Raw genomic sequence first — 20,742 nt, forward strand, 5'->3', positions numbered from 1 at the left:
TAAAACCTAGAAAAGGAAACCAATATTTTCTAAATCTAAATACTTTAAATACTTGGTATTTTTTCTCAGTGCTGTCAGCTGAAAGAACTCCACAACCAATGAGCTGATGACTATCCAATTTTGACCAAATAATAACAACAGTAACATACGAGAGCTGTCCAGGAAGAAAACACCGTGGTACAAGTACTACCTTGAAGTAGAGTATGTGTGCTTTCTGGGCTGTATGGCTGTGTTCCAGCAGCATTTTCTCCTGATGTTTCACTGACATCTGTAGCTGGCATCTTCAGAGGATGTCAGCCACAGATGCAGGTGAAACATCAAGAGAAAATGCTGCTGGAATATGGCCATGGCCCGGAAACCACACAACAGCTGTGAAAGCCTTAGACAATACTTTGTAGTGTTCTACTTTCAAGTCTGGATCAAAGTTGAACACTACTGATGCAGCCATCTTTCTACTAGAGCACATGTGTCAAACTAAAGGCCTGTGGGCTGAATTCGGCCCTACTATGTCATTTCATGTGGCCCTCCAGATGATGGACTACAACTCCCGTATTCCTCATCATTAGGCAACATGACCAGAGTTGATGGGGATGTTGATACAGTAACATCTAGAAGGCTGCACTTTGATCTGTTTAAGTCAAGAGAGTGGGGTTTGGATGTAGACACAAGGCTTGTGGATATGAGGTTCAACTTCAAAATGTCCTTTGAACTCTCCCCATCCTCAGAGACATATGTACTGTCGGGATGCAATTCCCTTTCACACTGTCCTGTATTCCAGGATCTAATCACAGATTATCTGCTTTAAACTGGAATATATGAGGGTCCTCCCAGATAATCTGGCAGTGGGGACTCATATAATCCAGGTCAAAGCAGAAAATCTGGGATCAGATCCTGGGATATTGGGCCTGTCTGGAAGGGCCCTGAGTCCCTACTGGGATAAACAAATAATCTGGGATCAAATCTGGGACACAGGGACAGTGTGAAAGGGCCCATAGTGTAATCAATCAAAAGGTTCAGGAGTTGTTGTTCAGGGCCCAGGCAAGCCCTATATCCCAGGATCTGATCTCAAGTTTACTGCTTTAAACTGGATCCTATGAGTCCGCATTGCCAGATAATCCGGAATAAACAGAAAACCTGGGATCAGGTCCTCTCTGGAAAGGCCCATAAATAGTTGGTTGCTGTGAGTTTTCCGGGCTGTATGGCCATGTTCCAGAAGCATTCTTTCCTGACATTTCACCCACATCTACGGCAGGCGTTCTCAGAGGTAGAGTGGTCTGCTGGAAACTAAACAAGTGGGGTTTAAATATCTGTGGAGTGTCCAGGGTGGGAGAAAGAACTCCTTTCTTTTTGAGGCAGGTGTGAATGTTGCCAACTGGCCGCCTTGATTAGCATGTAATGGCCTTGCAGCTTCAAAGACTGGCTGGTTGCTGTCTGGTGATACATTGTTGGGAGGTGTTAGTTGGCCCTGATTGTTTCATGTCAAAAATTCCCCTGTTTTTTAAGTGTTGCTCTTTATTTTCTGTCCTGATTTTGGAGCCAGATTTTGTTCATTTCCATGGTTTCCTCTGTTGAAATTGACCACATGCTTGTGGATTTCAGTGGTTTCTCTGTGTAGTCTGACATGATGGCTGTTAGAGTAGTGCAGCATTCCTGTGCCAATCTATGCTATTCTTTTTCTCGGAAACTAGGCAGGTGATGTTTATATATACTCTTGCAAATGCAGAGTAACTGACACAGGAAAATGGAACAACTAGACAATGTGTCCAGATAACATTTTTAACGAGGAGACACTATGAAATTATATTTTATTGATTTGTTTAGTTTTTATTATATGTTATATTTTTAATTGTATTTATGGCATTGTAAGCATTGAATTTTGCCCTGTTAACCGCCTTGAGTCACCTAAGGGCTAAGAAAAGCAGTATACAACTACAGTAAATATCTGTTTATATACCTGCCTAGTTTCTAACAGGCCTCACAAACTCTGAGGATGCCTGCCATAGATGCAGGCGAAAAGTCAAGAGAGAATGCTTCTGGAACATGGCCATACAGCCCAAAAAACCCAAAGCAACTTGCCAGGGCCCTTCTATGCAGTCATATAAACCAGAATAGCAAGGTAGAAAATTCACAATATCTGCTTTGAACTGGGTTATCTGAATCCACATTGCTACATATCCTAGTTCAATGCAGATAATGTGGGATTTTATTAAGCTGTGTGGAAGGGGCCTCAGTGATTCTAGCCATGAAATGACAACACAATAAAGGGACTCACGGCGGCTTACATGGGGACCAAGCCCAATATAAACAAAGGTTACAAGTAACTCAGTGCCTTTCCACACAGTCCTATATCCCAGAACATCAAGGCAGAAAATCTCACATTATCTGAGTGTGGACTCAGGGCCCTTCCACACAGCTGAATGAAGTCCCACATTATCAGCTTTGAACTGGAATATATGGCAGTGTGGACTGAGATAACCCAGTTCAAAGCAGATATTGTGGGATTTTTTTGCCTTGATATTCAGGTTTTTATGGCTGTGCGGAAGGGCCTTCAGATAACTCAATTAAAAACAAATATCGTGGGATTTTCTGTCTTGATATTTTGAGATAAAGGGCTGTGAGGAAGGACCCTGAGTGTGTCCTCAGATAACCCAGGGCCCTTCCACACAGCTCTATATCCCTTAATATCAAGGCAGGAAATTCCACATTATCTGAGTGTAGACTCAGATAACCCAGTTCAAAGCAGATATTGTGGGATTTTCTGCCTTGTTTATTTATTTATTTCGTATCAAAAGCATTGCATAAATTAGTATAAAACTGATAAAAATAGAAGGAGCACATGTGGCTAAATATCTTTTGATTAAAAACGGGCAACAGCAATGGCATTGTCTGTAGCCTCCAACAATTTTTCCTCTGTACATGAGGCAGGGCATAGTGGACAAGCATACAGATGTGGAGTTGTCTGTTTTGCTCCACAGTCACACAAAGTGTGGGATTCTTTTATGTAGTGCCATTTTGCCAAGTTGTCATTTGATCTGCCCACTCCACTTCTGAATCTGTTCAGGGACTTCCAAGTTGCCCATTCTTGGTTGGCCCCTGGAGGAAGATCCTTGTGGGGGGCCATCCAGTTGGGATTTCCTGGTCTAGCTGCCCAGAGGGATACCCTTGCTGTTGCTGGGGGGACACCAGGAGGAGTGGTAGTTCTCATAAAGCTTTTCCTTGATTTGAGTCTACTGGGAGGAGGCTGACAGAGGGTGGCTTTCACAGTGTTCAACCTTATTTCTCTCACATTTAGCAGCAACTTCCCATCACACATTTGGGGGGGGGGGGGGCAATGCCAGCTAGCTTGTAGAGTTTATCAACAGGTGTAGGCTTAAGACATCCTGTGGTTATTCTGCATGTTTCATTCAATGCTATGTTCACCTGCTTTGCATGGGTAGACCTATGCCAAACAGGCCAGGCATACTTAGCGGTTGAGTAAGACAAGGCTAGGGCTGATGTTCTTATTAATTTTGGGTCTGCACCCCATGTGCTGCTAGTAAGTTTCTACAGGATGTTACTGCATGCAGCTACTTTGTGCTTGGTGTTCAAGCAGTATTTCCTATATGCTAGTATTCGATTTAAGGTGACACCGAGATATTTCGCATGGAAACAATTTTTTTTCTGGGTTGTTGTAGGTTTTTTCGGGCTATATGGCCATGTTCTAGAGCAGTGGTTCTCAACCTGGGGTCCCCAGATGTTTTTGGCCTTCAACTCCCAGAAATCCTAACAGTTGGTAAAGTGGCTGGGATTTCTGGGAGTTGTAGGCCAAAAAACATCTGAGGACCCCAGGTTGAGAACCACTGTTCTAGAGTCATTCTCTCCGGATGTTTCGCCTGCACCTATGGCAAGCATCTTTAGAGGTAGCACTGCCTCTGGTGAAACGTCAGGAGAGAGTGCCTCTAGACCATGGCCATATAGTCCAAAAAAACCTACAACTACCCAGTGATTCCGGCCATGAAAGCCTTTGAAAATACATTCAATGTTTTTCTGCCTTGATATTCTGGGATATAGGGCTGTGCAGAAGGGTCTTCAAATAACTCAATTCAAAGCAGATATTGTGGGATTTTCTGTATTGATATTTTGAGATATAGGGCTGTGAGGAAGGGTCCTGAGTGTGGCCTCAGACAACTCAGGGCCCTTCCAGACAGCCCTATATCCCCCAATATCAAAGCAGGAAATCCCACATTATCTGAGTATGAATGCAGATAACCCAGTTCAAAGCAGATATTGTGGGTTTTTCTGCCTTGATATATTCTGGGATATAGACTTGTGTGGAAGGGCCTTGTGTGGATATAGGCTTGTGTGGAGCGCGAGTAGGGCCTCTCCAGATGATCGGAGAGATCATGTGTGTTCGTACACAGAAATGCGGTCACGCAGGTAGGCAGGTCCCAAACCGTTCAGAGCTTTGTAGGTAAGAACCCAAGGCCCTTCCACACAAGTCTATATCCCAGAATATCAAGGCAGAAAATCCCACAATATCTGCTTTGAACTGGGTTATCTGAGTCCATACTAAGATAATGTGGGATTTCCTGCTTTGATATTGGGGGATATAGGGCTGTCTGGAAGGGCCCTGAGTTGTCTGAGGCCACACTCAGGACCCTTCCTCACAGCCCTATATCTCAAAATATCAATACAGAAAATCCCACAATATCTGCTTTGAATTGAATTATCTGAAGACCCTTCTGCACAGCACTATATTCCAGAATATCAAGGCAGAAAAAAATTGAATGTATTGTCGAAGGCTTTCATGGCCGGAATCACTGGGTAGTTGTAGGGTTTTTTGGACTATATGGCCATGTTCTAGAGCAGAGGTTCTCAACCTGGGGTCCCCAGATGTTTTTGGCCTTCAACTCCCAGAAATCCTAACAGCTGGTAAACTGGCTGAGATTTCTGGGAGTTATAGGCCAAAAACATCTGGGGACCCCAAGTTGAGAACCACTGCTCTAGAGGCACTCTCTCCTGACATTTCGCCAGAGGTAGTGCTACCTCTAAGGATGCTTGCCATAGGTGCAGGAGAAACGTCCGGAGAGAATGACTCTAGAACAGTGGTTCTCAACCTGGGGTCCCCAGATGTTTTTGGCCTACAACTCCCAGAAATCCCAGCCACTTTACCAGCTGTTAGGATTTCTGGGAGTTGAAGGCCAAAAACATCTGGGGACCCCAGGTTGAGAACCACTGTATTAAGGTTTACAACAGTGGTTCCCAACCTGTAAGTCCTCAGATGTTTTGGCCTTCAACTCCCAGAAATCCCAACAGATGGTAAACTGGTTGGGATTTCTAGGAGTTGTAGGTCAAAACACCTGGGAACACACAGGTTGAGACCTACTGGTGTAGAGCAACCATCAGCTTCTATGTCCTGATCAACTGCAGTGGTTCTCAACCTTGGGTCCCCAGATGTTTTTGGCCTACAACTCCCAGAAATCCCAGCCAGTTTACCAGCTGTTAGGATTTCTGGGAGTTGAAGGCCAAAGCATCTGGGGAGCCACAGGTTGAGAAACACTGCAATAAATAATCTGTGGTTTGCCCACCCAGCGACAAAAAGGGCCCCGCGGCGGCTCTGCTTACCGGATGGCGGGGCTGTAGGGGCTGCGGGAGCGTCGCCAGGAGCTGTAGTGCCCGGGAGAGCCATCCCCGCCGCCGCCTCCTCCCCCTCCCCCTCCGGAGCTGTGCCGGCTGTAGCTGGGGGAGCGGCGCCGGTAGGGGCTGACGGAGGCGCGCGGGCTGGCGGGCGACTTGCAGCGGCTGCGCTGTCGCTGCGAGGCCCGGTGGGGGCTGCCTTCTCGGCTGGGGCTGCGCCTGTAGGCCCGGGGCTCGGCCTTGTCCTCCCGGTAGGCCTTGGGCGGCTCCTTGTAGGCTTTGGACCGGCGGGCCTTGCCTTCCCGCTCCTTCCTGCTGCTGCTGCTGTTGCCGCTGGGTGAGGCAGCCGAGCTCTTCCTGCGGCCGTCGCTGCCGCCGCCGCCCCCGCTCCGGGGCGCGTCTCCGTGGTTGTGGCGGCTGCGGGGCTTGGAGGAGGAGGAGGAAGAGGAAGGCGCGGGCGGCTCGCTGGCCCCTTCTCCTCCTCCTCCTCCCCCCCTGTCCCTGTCCTTGTCCTCCCCCCGGCGGCGGTGCTCCCTCTGCCGCTCCCGAGAGCGCCTGGCCCCACTCCTGCTGGGGGTCTCCCTGCGGCGGGCGCCCCGCTCCCCCCCTGTCCCTGCCGTCCCCCCTCCGCCCTCGGATTGGGAGCTGACGTCGTCGTACTCCTCCTTGGGCCCGGCCTCGAGCAGCGTTCCCAGCCCGGCCCCGCCCCGCAGCCCGCTCCCCGTCCCGGTGCCGCCTAGCCTGCCCCGCCGCCGCTTGTGCCGGGATCCCGAGCGCCGCTTCCCCCGCGGGCGCTTCCGCTCGCCGCCTTCCCCGGCGCCGCAGCCGGTGGCCGCCAGGAAGAGCAGGGACTGCGGCGGCAGCGGCGGCTGCAGGAGCGAGGAGGGCTGCAGCAGCGGAAACAGCAGCGAGGAAGGAGGCGCCGGAGCCGGAGGAGGAGGCAGGGGCAGCGGCAGCGGCGACGGAGGCCGCAGAGGGCCCGACGGGTAGCGCTTCCGCCGCCGGTGGTGCGCCCGCTTCTTCGCCTCCGGCGGCGACTCCGACGTGCTCGGCATCGGGGCGGAACGGGGCTCCGTCAAGGCGCCCACCAAGAAGAATTAGAAGAGGAGGAGGAGGCAGCCATCTTCCTCTTCCTCGTCAGGCGAGTCTTCCTCTTCCGCCGCCGGCCTTGGCTTCCTGTCCCGGCTGGGCCCGAGTGCGGCCTGTCTTCCTGAAGAGAACCTCTCCGCCTCTCCTCAGCGCACAACACTTCGCCGCCTCTCCTTCCTTCCTGTCCGCGCGGGAGACGCCAAGTGCCCGCCCTGAGGCCCTTCTCCGTCGCTCCCTCGCCACACAGAAGACCCCGAAAGCGAGACCTAACCGCGACTGCGCCTGCGCGGAAGCAAAGACGGCACCGGCCGCTCTCGAAGCTGGAGGGTTCTGATTGCGCCTTCCTCACAGCGTCGGCCACCAAACCTCGCGAGACTTGGCCTGCGCCGCCCTCCTGCCGGAAGCTCCGCAAACAGGCGCTTCCGAGGAGACGTTGAAGGCTCAAGCTCGTCCAGTTAAGGTCGCCGTGGTTCCGCCCTCAGACTTCCGGTTCCTCCACGCGCGGGGCGGCAGCAAAACATTTCACAGGCTCAGAGAATGTTGTCAAAGGCTTTCATGGCTGGAATCACTGGGTTTTGGAGGTGTTTCGGGCTATGTGGCCATGTTCTCAACCTGTGGGTCTTCAGGTGTTTTGGCCTACAACTCCCAGAAATCCCAGCCAATTTATCACCTGTTAGGACAGTGTTTCTCAACCTGGGGGTCGGGAACCCGGGGGGGGGGGCGCAAGGAGGAGTCAGAGGGGTCGCCAAAGACCATCTGAAAACGCAGTATTTGCTTTTGGTCATGAGGGTTCTGTGTGGGAAGTCTGGCCCAATTGTATCGTTGGTGGGGTACAGAATGCTCTTTGATTGTAGGTGAACTATAAATCCCAGCAACTACAACTCCCAAATGCCAAGGCCTATTTTCTCCAAACTCCACCAGTGTTCACATTTCGGCATATTGAGCATTTCTGCCAAGTTTGGTCCAGATCTACCATTGGTTGAGGCCACAGTGCTCTCTGGGTGTAGGCAAACTACAACTATAAAACTCAACGTCAATGCCCACCAATCCAGTATTTTCTGTTGGCAATGGGAGTTCTGTGTGCCAAGTTTGGTTCAATTCCATCTTTGGTGGAATTCCAAATGCTCTTTAATTGAATGTTAACTATAAATCCCAGCGACTACAACTCCCAAATGACAAATTCAACCCCCCCCCCCCCCAAACCCCACCAGTACTCCAATTTGGGTGTATTGGGTATTTGTGCCAAATTTGGTCCAGTGAATGAAAATACATCCTGCATATCAGATATTTACATTACAATTCACAAGAATAATGTTATGGTTGGGGGTCACCACAACATAGGGAACAGTATTAAGGGGTCGCAGCATTAGGAAGGTTGAGAAACACTGTGTTAGGATTTCTGGGAGTTGAAGGCCAAAACATCTGGGGACCCACAGGTTAAGAACCACTGTTCTAGAAGCATTCTCTCCTGATGTTTTGCCTGCATCTATGGCAAGCATCCTCAGTTTGTGAGGTCTACTTACACTTCACAACCTCTGAGGAGACCTCACAACCTCTGAGGATGCTTGCCTGTTTGCTGTATCATAATGTTGTTTTAAGGAAAGCACCTCGCCGTGAAGACCTTTCTGTAAAACATGCTTTTCTTTCAGTGTTGAAAAAACGTCATTAAACACTCCTCTGCCATAGGTACTGTGCCATTATCCTGGTGGAAGCCAAAAGGAGGCGCTAGACAGAGGAGGATCATCCATTTTAAGGTGGGGGGGGGGGAGTTGAAGGAGGAAAACCATTTCCCTGTTTGTGCTACTTATTCCCCCTCCCCACTTCCCATTTAATAAACAAGAGTTGTTTCCATGAGAGTGACACAAGGTGAGAGGAACAACTGGAAAACGGGGAAATTATTTTCCTCCATCATAGAATCAAAGAGTTGGAAGAGACCTCATGGGCCATCCAGTCCAACCCCCTGCCAAGAAGCAGGAATATTGCATTCAAATCACCCCTGACAGATGGCCATCCAGCCTCTGTTTAAAAGCTTCCACAGAAGGAGCCTCCACCACGCTTCGGGGCAGAGAGTTCCACTGCTGAACAGCTCTCACAGTCAGGAAGTTCTTCCTCATGTTCAGATGAAAGCTCCTTTCTTGTAGTTTGAAGCCATTGTTCCACGTCCTAGTCTTTAGGGAAGCAGAAAACAAGCTTGCTCCCTCCTCCCTGTGGCTTCCTCTCACATATTTATACATGGCTATCATATCTCCTCTCAGCCTTGTCTTCTTCAGGCTAAACATGCCCAGCTCCTTAAGCCGCTCCTCATAGGGCTTGTTCTCCAGACCCTTGATCATTTTAGTCGCCCTCCTCTGGACACATTCCAGCTTGTCAATATCTCTCTTGAATTGTGGTGCCCAGAATTGGACACAATATTCCAGGTGTGGTCTAACCAAAGTGGAATAGAGGGCTAGCATTACTTCCCTAGATCTAGACACTATGCTTCTATTGATGCAGGCCAAAATCCCATTTTCGTTCTTTTTTTGCAGCCACATCACATTGTTGGCTCATGTTTAACTTGTTATTTTAAGGAAAGCACCTCGCTCTGAAGACCTTTCTGTAAAACATGCTTTTCTTTCAGTGTTGAGAACACGTCATTAAACACTCCTCGGCAATAGGTACTGTGCCATTATCCTGGTGGAGGCCAAAAGGAGGCGCTAGACAGAGGAGGATCATCCATTTTAAGGTGGGGGGGGGGAGTTGAAGGAGGAAAACCATTTCCCTGTTTGTGCTACTTATTCCCCCTCCCCACTTCCCATTTAATAAACGAGGTTGTTTCCATGAGGGTGACACAGGTGAGAGGAACAACTGGAAAACGGGGAAAATTATTTTCCTCCATCAAACCCCGCCCCCGCTGAAAATGGATTTTTCTTCTCTGTCTAGTACCCCCTTTTGGCCTCCACCCGAATACTGGAACAGTACAGAGAAGTCTTCTCTCACTTTCTGAACAGCTGCATATCACTTTTAGCTTTTTTCTCTTCTGCTGCAGGATCCTCTTTCCCTGGAAAGTTAATGGGCAAATGAACCAAGGCCTCTCTTGACTTAAAACACTGGGAAGGTTTATACGTTCCTTCATAACAATAATTCTTCCAAATGCTGGACTATCAACATTTTTTTATTATTATTTTACTGACACAAAAGCACAGTATGTCACAGCAAACGAGATCTATATGCTGGATTTCGTATCACAAAATCACAAGTCAAACATTTCCCAAGCATCTAGGACTGTGTGATGTATTTTCGAATGATGCGCGCAGATCCAAGTAAGGTGGCCTTTTGTAGTTGACAGGTCGTGATTTTGTCAATGTTTATTGTTTCCAAATGCCGGCTGAGGATTTTTAGCACGGCAGCCAGTGTGCCAATGACTACTGGGACCACCTGTCCTGGTTTATGCCAGAGCTTTAGCAATTCAATTTTGAGGTCCTGATAACGGCTGAGTTTTTCCTGTAGTATTATTATTACTATTATTATTAATGGTATTTAAACAGTTGCTGAAAAAGCCCTTCCTAGATCCCAGGGACTTTAACAACTACAGACCAGTGTCTAACTTTCCTTTTTTGCGCAAGGTGATTGAGAAGGCTGTTGCCCTCCAATTCCAGGCAGTCTTGGACGATGCACACTTTCTTGACCTATTTCAAACTGGCTTCAGAGCAGCATACGGAGTTTAGACTGCTATGGTCACCTTCGTGGATGATACCTGTCTTAACACTGACAAGGGGTTTATGTCCTTGTTGGTGCTTCTAGACCTCTCAGCAGCCTTTGATACCATTGACCATAGTATCCTTCTGGAACATCTGGAGGCATCTCCCAGATGCCAGGCAGGTTCCAAATGGTGGTGCTTGGAGATAGCAACTTCTCAAAAAAGGAGCTGTCATGTGGTGTCCCACAAGGTGGTATTCTACCCCATTGCTCTTTAATATTTACATGAAGCCCATTGGGAGAGATCATCCATAGGCATGGGACAGGGTGTTATCAGTATGATGATGACACCCAAATATATTTCTCCATGTCTTCAAAAACAGCCTCAGCTAAAGATACTGTGTCTCCTCTGAATGAATTCCTGGAGGAGGTAATGGGTTGGATGAAGAAAAGCAAATTGAAACTGAATCCAGAAAAAAAGAGGTGCTTGCCATTAAAGGTCCCAATCTCTGGAAGGAGATGTGTCAACCAGTTCGATGGTGTTAGACTCGCCCCAAAAGACTGTGTTTGCAACTTGGGGACTGCCAATTAATTTCCAGGCAAAGTACAAGATGTTGGGTTTGACCTTTAAAACCATGCATGGTTTGAGTCCAGGTTGCCTAAAGATCACCTTCTCCCGTACAATCCGCCCCACACACTGACAGTCCTCTAAGGGGCATATGCTCCAACCAGCCAGAACCTGATTGGCAACTGTCACCCAGATGACTTTTTCATCAGCCGCCCCCAAGACTGTGGAACAACCTGCCAGTAGAGTTCTGACAGCTGTCAGAATTTAAAAACCATGGAAAGACCTATCTCTTCTGGCAGGCCAGCCAGTCTTTAAGCATGAATTTTAAACTCATGTAGTGTGTTTTGGTCTCTGTCCTATGTTATTAATGTGTATTTTACAGAAATACTTTGATCTGTATATTTTATGGAACTAAATTTTAATGTGTGTTTGTAGAATTCTTATAGTATTTGACTGTGCTATGACCCGCCTCGAGCCATGGGAAGAGGTGGGTAAGAAATATTGTTTCTAGAACATGGCCATATAGCCCAAAAAACCTACAACAACCCAGTGATTCCAGCCATGAAAGCCTTCAACAACACAATATTATTATTATTATTATTTCTCCCCAAAGGGATTCAAGGCAGCTAACAAATGAACACATGCAATACATATTTAAAATAAATACCAAAATTAAAAACAAATCTACATTTGTGGGTGGATATAAAATTAAAAATGCAGTTCAAATACAAGAAATACAATTAAAATTACATATAAAATTCACCATATCACCCCCCCCCCCCCAAAGTCTGATGGCAAAGTAATGGCTTAACTTGCAAGCGGGGATGGGGCCATCCTTGGTCTCTCTTGGGAGGGAGTCCCAAAGTCTGGGAGCAGCCACCAAAAAGACCCTTTCCATTGTTCCCACCAAACGTACTTGTGCAAGTGGTGGGACAGAGAGAAGGCCCTCCCCAGAGGATCGTAGGTATCTGATATGTTCATAGAGAGAGATATGATCCTTCAAATAACCTGGACCTAAGCTGTAAACGCCGAAATACTGCCTTTTAATCAAGTAAAACATGTAATATGTTAAAGAGAGCACATACATTTTCTACATATACAAGGGTGCCAAAACGGTATATCAATTCTAAGAGATGTTATCCATGTATTTACTTTCCCAATCTGAATTGAATTTTGGTAGCAATGTGTAGCATGACATTTACTCAAAAGACAGCGTTATTCAAATGAATGCTTGTATTATCAAGTGAAAGGCGGAACAGTTGAGGAAAATGGCTGTCCTGAGCCTCGACCTCGAAACACTGACAGTTCAGTGTCAAGCCGATTAGTCCATGGTAGAAACAGAACCCAAGGGGACAAACGGAAGGGAAAGCCAAGTGTCCGGTGTCAAAGCCAAATACCAGAATGCCAAGCAATGAGGTTATGTCCACAAGTCAAAAGCCATAGTCCAGAAGCAGTCCAAATTCCAAAAGATATACAAGAGACAAGGTTCCAAGGTCTAGGCAACAATACAGAAGTTGCATCCAGCGATCCGGTAATGCACTAATTCTTAAATGCTGCTTTCACAGCCGATTCCGATTGTTGGCTTTCTTCTCATCAAGCTGGGCTGACTACCTCAGCTGAATCTTTTCTTTCCTTAGTTCCACATAGAAAGGAACAGTTAACTCTTCCACAGCCTGCTAAACCAAAGCCTCTGGTGTTTAGCCTGCAGACTGAGTAGTTGTAACTTCTGGGTGTGGCTGAGGCTCTAGTTGTTGTTCCTAGCTGGGCTCTAGTTAAACAGTGAATCCCTCACTCAGCAAACCATGCTATCCATGACAATGCGGAAGCATAGTCGTTATTCGAGGAGCACAAGCCCATTTTGAAGTGGTATTTGAAATCCGAGAATGTTGTGGAAGCACAACAATGGAGGCATGCGTGTGCAACAGAATCTCTGTAGTTCAAAATCTCAGTGTGCCAGGCTTCAATCAATTCCAATTGAAGACACGCATAAATTGAAGATCATTTTATTACTCCTGTGATTTAAAGAAAAGTGCCAAGGGAATTCTGCCAAATCTGGCATGCTTTCTATTCACATACATTGACATTTTATAGACATTGCTGTGATTGGTACAAATTACGGTCCACAGTCTTATTGGTTTTCAACACATTCATTGTTGTAAGGTTTATAGTTTGTGGTTGATGTGCAGTGTGGTAGGGAATTTAATAAAGCCTTTTATTGGAAGAAGCCTGGAGTCAATTTTCTCTATCCATTCTGCCCCTTTCCACCTGTGAAACTCTATCCGTGAAATATTAACATAGGAAATGATTGCTTCAGGAGAAACATAATTTGCTGATGGATACTTGGGCTGTGAAGGTGAAGACTCTTTGATTAAACAATAATCGTCTCTGGATAATGGGCTTGGGACATCTTGGGATGATTTCATTGTTTTCATGAGATCAGAATGTATCTGCATTCAAATCTATGTCCTGAGCTTGGGACTTGGCTGAAGTGCCACTGTGTGTTGAGAAAAGGAGAAGGGTTTCTGAAACCAAGCACAGTAACTGTCAATCATTCCTGAATCTCAACCCATTTGGAGTCCCAGCTTCAGACAACACCTCCAACTTGCCAAACAACTTCCCCACTTGCGATAAGTTCGAGACACATAGCACTGTGTGTGATGTGCATAAGGAAAGATCCAGTTGGCCTTGCACAGCAATAAGTCCTGCTTTTTCTGTTCTGATGTTGTAACAATTTAAGTGCACACGAGACAGCAGTACAAGCATACAACACATTCAAGTGTACCTAAACATGCTACACATTGTTGAAGGCTTTCATGGCTGGAATCACTAGGTTCTTGTGGGGTTTTTTCGGGCTATAGGGCCATGTTCTAGAGGCATTTCTCCTGACGTTTTGCCTGCATCTATGGCAAGCATCCTCACTACCTTTGAGGATGCTTGCCATAGATGCAGGCGAAACGTCAGGAGAAATGCCTCTAGAACATGACCCTATAGCCCGAAAAAACCCCACAAGAACCTAATGCTACACATTACCTGCAATTTGTACACTTTTGGAGAAATGATCCACATACATCTTCCAACAAGATGGCATCCCACCAAGATATGAAGCTTATCTCAATGGGAATTTGTTAGAATGATGGATAGGATGAAGAGGTGCGGTTGTGTTTCCACTACTTGACTTCCTCTATTCTCCTTGACTTCTATCTATAGGGACCTTACATGTGGTTATGAAAGTTGGATAGCAAAGGATTAACCATGACTTTCCCTGCCAAATCAAGGATAGATTCTTGACACTTTGTGGACCATTATGTTTTTGGAAGTGAGCACTTTCCAGTTCTCACAGAGTGGAAGCACAGAGTACAGCTTTTAGAGCCACTCAAAACAGAGTTGTAGAATCAATGCTTCCTCCAGGATAAAATTGCCTGTTCTTTTCCTACAACAACATAGGTAGTGGCAGTGATTTAATATAATTGGAATTTCAACAGCAACATGCTCTATGGAAGGGCTGAGGAATTTTGAATTGCAACTACAATCATCACTAAGAAGTATGGCTAATTGTGGATGTTTATAGGAATGCAGTTCAACAAGACCTAGAACCATTCTGCTCTAAATGGTGATCCGTAGACCAATGTCTGTCCCAAATATTTGGCTGCTGGTCCCTGGCACATTTCCAGGAAATAAACAGTTCCAGCCAATGGACATAAATGTGAAATCAATCCCTGCCATACTACACACGCAAACAAAATCAGATACCTTGACATCTAGTGATCTAAACAACTACATGTTTCCGCACCCTTGCTATCAACGTTTAAGAATAGCAGGATATATTAAACCTTCCCTTAGGATCTAGCTCATGCCCATATTTTTAAGGTTCTGACCTGCTTAAAATGTAATTTGCCTCAGTATTTCCTTCCATTTCCTACATGCCTAGCCTATTGTTTTTAAATTGTGTTAGATTTTAGCCTGTTCTTGTAAGCCGCTTCGAGCCCCAGGGGAGTGGCGGCATATAAGTTTGAATAACTAACAAATAAATAAATAAATAAAATTTCAGGATTATAATGAACACATCGATGTATAATGTTGTCAAGAGTGAAAGGATACGAATGGCAGAACTGGGCACCTTAAGCATTTTTGTAGGAAACTATTTGCATAGCAAAATTGGTGACTTTAATTATTCTATTTCTTGGATTAAGCATCCTTGAAATCTAAACAACCCAACTGGCATTGTAATAGCAGTCTCCACATGAAAAGTGCTTAATAGAAAAAGAGACTGAAATGTGAGTTCTTTATTCCTGTGGTAATTTGCCATGGTGAGCATAACCAACAAGTCACTAAAATAAATGTTAAACGTAATGACATAGCAAACAATAGAGCAAAGTAAACTAGCATAACGAGTGAAGTAGTTGTAGTGTGGTTTTCATAAAAAAAACAAAAAGAATGCATGAAGTATTGCAAAATTAAACATAAAGATTATATAGTAATCACAGGGAGGATATAAATAGAGCATTGCTTTGTGATTACAAAGATTTCCCGCATCTTTGGAAGAAACGTTGTGGTTATACGTAATGTATATGAAGTGTATTTAGATTATAAGAGGATGTGTATTTAACCCCATCTTAGTCTAATACCCTCTCCAGTCCAGCTAAAAATAGAATTCTGAATTTTATAACTATAGCTAAATTCATATGTGTAATTAAGGACAGGGTTTGGGGCTGAAATTATTAATTCCAAGATGACCTTTGCATCAGTTGAGGATCATTGTACAAAGAAGGGAAAGTACCAATGCAGTCTCAGGCATTCAGAGGCCAGAAGCAGTACCATGGGAGAAAGATGAAAGGGGGGGGGGGGGCAGTAATTCTTTGAGGTTCTCCTGGGACATACTGAGCTCTTGCCTTTTGCCATTCTATTTAGAGAAGGGCATAGTTCCCTTTTTGATAAGAGTTCAGATGCAGTATTCACATTGACCCATGGATATGTTGACCAAACATTTCTGAATTTAATTTTTGATTAAAATTCCTAGACCTAATACATGAGTATATAGGATAAACCCCATGCTAGCTATTTGGGGAATGGAAGATATTCCTTCTTCCTTGTTGCTTCCTTGTGTGTACCTCAAGTGTGCAGGTACAGCTGTACCAGGAGCTCCAATTTTGTTTGCTTTGCATTGAATGTTTGTTGTAGTCCTCTAAGTTTCAGGGGCTCTGCAGATAGGTGGCTTCTTTTGACTGCAATCATAGGGCAAGCCACCTGTCAATTATGTTAGGTTCCCTGGTCCCGCCCCCTTTTTGGGTTTTGGAGGGAATAGGAGCCATTTTGGGTCCAGTCCACACAGAGAAGCCTTTCATGCAGGACATAAAGCTAAGAGCTCCTGTTGAAAGCTTCGTCTTCTACGAAGAGAAAAGGCTCTACAGCTTGGCTGGGGAGATATACAGCCGTACAGCTTGGCTGGGGAGATATACAGCTTTACAGCTTGGCCGGGGAGAAAGGTCCCATAGCTTGGCCGAGCATTATACAGCCTTACAGCTCCTTTGCTGAGGGACTTCAGCCAGCCATCACCGAAACCTGAACTCCTTTTGCCCTGGAAGTCTACAAAGCTCTGCTTGCTAAGGGTCACTCGCCGAAGCCAGAAGCAGTTGGTCCTGGGTGCAGGGGCTCCACGCCAACAGAGGCAAAGACAGACTGCCCAGATTAGAAGTTAAGGATTTCCCCATTAGTTACAGTTATGAAGATAGTGCCTGTTCCCAGTGGACAAGATTGAGAGAGAGACAATAGACTGTTAAGAAAGCCTTAAAGCACCTGTTTGTTTTCAATAATAAAGAACTTTGTTGAACCTTTAAGCAATCTAAAGACTCTGTTTTAAGGAAATCCAAAGGCCTTTAATCTGAGGCAGCCCCAGCATCCCGTTGGGCACACAGAATTTATGTCCTGTCTACAGTATTATGCACAGGCCCAGCGTGTGACAGCACATCAAGTGTATGCTCAGAACTCATGTGGCCCTGGATTCTGCTTTTGTGGCCTGGAATCTCTTTACCATTCCCAATCCCTTAATTTAAAAAAATAATAATGATTTTATGGTGGAGTTTGTGCCAAAAGCATGCAGAAACTCCTCAAACCTGCAAAAATACCCCCTAAGAGCATCCCAGAACACTAAATGCTTGTTTCCCTGGGGGTTTTTTTTTCCTCTAAAGGGAAACAGTAAGTGACATGACATCACTTCTTGCTATCAATTTGAAACTGACTGTAAAAGAAACCAAGGTATTTGGATTTACGAGGGGATATGGCTTGCAGGGCAGAAATTGTTCCCTGGCTCCCATGCAACTGCTCACTCTTCATGTAAACAACAATAGCCATAGCTCTGTCCTGGCAACCAGCTTTAAGGAAATGCCTTGGCACATTCTTGTGTCTTTGTGTGTCCAGGCAAAACAAAAACTCTGTAGCCAATAGAAGGCCATTCCATATTTCATGGCATATCAAAAAAGCAACCAAATCATAACCAGACACTACCCCACAGCTAATCAGTGGCTAAGGAGATGGAGCTATGCCCTGAGCCCTTTCTCTTCTGTGGCACACCCAAATCAAGGGCATAGCAAAAGGAGCTACCAGGTACCGTCTTCCACAGTGGCATTTAAAAGTCATTTGTTGGTCATAATACTATATTCATGACATGTGCTGGCTACTCCTGAGCTGAATATTCTGCTGCAGAATGTGGTTGAACCTCCTTTGTAGGTTTTTAAGCAGAGATTTGTCAGCCTTCTGTCAGGAGTGCTTTATATATTTCTGAATGGCAAGGGGTTGGAATGGGTGGCCCTTGGTGTCTCTTCTAATTCTATGATTCTATTAAATTCTAAAAGCCATCAAGAAGATTCTAGCCAAAAAATGTGGACAAAGAAAATTAAATTGACCTATTTGTACGATATCCAGGAAAATTGGTACAAAATGTTTTTCTGGTGGTATATAACATCGGTCAAACTCTTTAAATGTTACAAAAATACTAATGATAAGTGCTGGAAATGCAGCAAAGAAAAGGGAACATTCCATAATTATTAATATATGGTGGAGTTGTGAAGCAGCTAATAAATATTGGAGGGAGATACACAAAGCGATCCAAGTAATCTTGGAAACTAAATTCCAATTTAAATCAGAATATTTCCTCCTGGACACTTTAGACTTCCATGAAGATAGAAACAAAGAGGCATTATTTAGTTATTTAACATTGGCCGCTAGAATTGTCGATGCACGCTATTGGAGGGGGCAAGAAATACCCAGCTTAAAAGCATGGTTAATCAAAATGCTAGAAATCAGAGATATAGGCAGGTTGACACAAACTCAGATATAAACAAAATCAAATAGAAATAGATTGGAGCTCATTAACAACATTTATGGAAAAAGCAAAAATGGAAATTTGGATATAAATAATAAGGGGAGAAGAGTTCCTTCCCGATAACTTTGGAAGAAGTCGAGGATACAGAATAGAATAAACACGAAAACGAGAAGGCACAACCTGGAACTGAGATGGGAAGACAAATTCCCCCCACCTTTCCTACCACCATCCCACTCCCACCCCCCATACCAGTCCATCTCCCCATTCCCTTGACCCCTCCCCGACAACCCCTCCACCATCCCCTACCCCCATTACCCTTATTCCCTATATACCCTTTTTTTCTGTCTTCTTTTATGTAATCGTAAATGTTTTCAATAAAATTATTTTTAAAAAGAAGATTCTAGCCAATAAATATCTACTGAACAATTTTTCAGTCAAGATGAAGAAGGAATATGTAAAGAAAAAGTAATTTCTCCTCTTAGAAAACATGGTTGTTCCAGTGTGCCTTCCCAGAATAAGGAAACCCTAAGCAACATGTCCCTAATCGCACTTTACTAATGATCTAAGATTGTCTGCTCGCTCCATCTCTCTCCAAATACCTATCCTAGTTATATGTCACCTTGTCATGCCCAGCATTTTTTTTAAAAAAAAATTTATTACATTTGGCCCTGCCATAAGTTTTTAATGTGTTGTGGTGTTATTGTTATTGTTTATTGCTTTGTTTATGAGTTTATGTATTGTCTGTATTGCTGTTGCTGTTTTTACTGATGTATTTGGGCTCGGCCTCTTGTAAGCTGCACCGAGTCCTTCGGGAGATGGTAGCGGGGTATAAATAAAGGTTTATTATTATTATTATTATTATTATTATTATTATTTATTATAAGATAAACAACCTCAGTGTGTTTGGAAAGAAAAATGTACAAGGGAGAGAAAAGGAATATTTAACTGGGAAATATCTGAAATTGTTCATCCCTTTTTGAGGCTATTCGGTGATATCATTAGGAATTTTGGGATGGGTTGCCATTGACACAGAGCTTTCTTCTTGTCACAATAAGATTGTTTACCGACCTGATTGGTTAGTGTGTTCTTCCCTTCATTGGCCAGAGCTTTGGGCTGATATGTAGGTAATCCACCTGTTGTAGGCTTTATTCAAGACAGAATTATGATTTGGTGGTTTATTTCTGCAAATACTAGGTGTTGCAAACAGCTAATATATTAAAATATGACCAAATGTATGAACCCTTCTAGAGATTATATATCATGTAGAATCTTTGCTTTGAGAATGCATCAATTAAAATTATGCCTGAAAAACAGTGAAGCCGTTTTAATGCTTTAGTAAGATTAAAATCTATATCTTAATAGCTGAGACTTCATAGTTACATTTTAGAAAGCAAGCAGGTTGAGTGAAGGAAGATAGATTCTTTTGTACTGTGGTGTTGGAGGAAAGTTCTGAGAATGCCTTGGACAGCGAGAAGATCCAACCAGTCCATACTTCAAGAAATAAAGCCTGACTGTTCATTGGAGGGAAGAATAGTAGAGGCAAAGATGAAGTACTTTGGCCACATCATGAGAAGAAAGGAAAGCTTAGAGAAGACAATGATGCTGGGGGAAATGGAAGGAAAAAGGAAGAGGGGCCGACCAAGGGCAAGATGGATGGATGGTATCCTTGAAGTGACTGGATTGACCTTGAAGGAGCGGGGGGTGGTGATGACTGACAGAGAGTTCTGGCGTGGACTGGTCCATGAAGTCACGAAGAGTCAGAAAAGACTGAACGAATGAACAACAACAATATCTAATAAACTGGAATGAATCTAGTTGAAGTACCTTACTTATGCTGTATACTCAGTACACCATGCAAATTAAATTAACAACATTTATTGTCCCAGTTTCCAATCATATAACCTGTAAAAACACCTAATATTCTTCAATCTTGTTTCCTTTAATTTGAAATGATTTTTTTTTAACTAGAGAGTTGTCAATTCTGTTCAATCTAATTGTATTGCCTCTTGTGCTAAAACTTGTGGTATCTGTGTCGGAAGACTGTAATATGTGAGATAAAAAATATAAAGCATCCACAGACATGACTGTCCAAAATAGCAGATGCTTGGATTGTGTTTGGATATGTGTGAGTATGTTTGTATATATCCATCTTCGTAAGTTTGTGATTGGGGGGGGGGGGGGGGAGAGAAGGAGTGTCCAAAAACGTATACACAGTCAGGCTTTATTTCTTGAAGTATGGACTTTGTACCTTTGATGATTATTTGGAGGTTAGAGAAATATATTCATGTTGAAGAATAAATGTCACCATGATCTAATCAAAGTTACAAGTTCCATCTTAAAATACAATTTTAAGTAAAGTGTTCAAATTGTTGTTTACACATAGCAATGCACTGCTTGATTTGTCAATGCAAAGTTTCTCTTGTAATTTTTGGTACTTCTCTACTATTGGAAACTTTAAGGGTATTTTTGAAAAGAC

General features: G+C 44.5%; 1 protein-coding gene across 4 annotated transcripts in view; it reads right to left on the reverse strand.

The window, feature by feature from the left end:
• CDK13 (cyclin dependent kinase 13) overlaps positions 1-7,106 on the reverse strand; it is a 40,099-nt gene extending 32,993 nt beyond the window's left edge. The window contains exon 1 of one of the 4 annotated variants that reach the window (XM_060781589.2): positions 5,605-7,106. In XM_060781589.2, coding sequence (XP_060637572.2) covers positions 5,605-6,671 — 1,067 coding nt within the window. In that variant the 5' untranslated portion in view covers positions 6,672-7,106. The remainder of the gene's footprint in view (positions 1-5,604) is intronic. The other 3 variants (XM_060781590.2, XM_060781591.2, XM_060781593.2) reach the window with 3 other exon arrangements.
• Positions 7,107-20,742: the final 13,636 nt, after the last annotated feature.

The sequence above is a fragment of the Anolis sagrei genome, chromosome 6 (assembly GCF_037176765.1).
Source record: "Anolis sagrei isolate rAnoSag1 chromosome 6, rAnoSag1.mat, whole genome shotgun sequence".
Taxonomy (NCBI): domain Eukaryota; kingdom Metazoa; phylum Chordata; class Lepidosauria; order Squamata; family Dactyloidae; genus Anolis; species Anolis sagrei.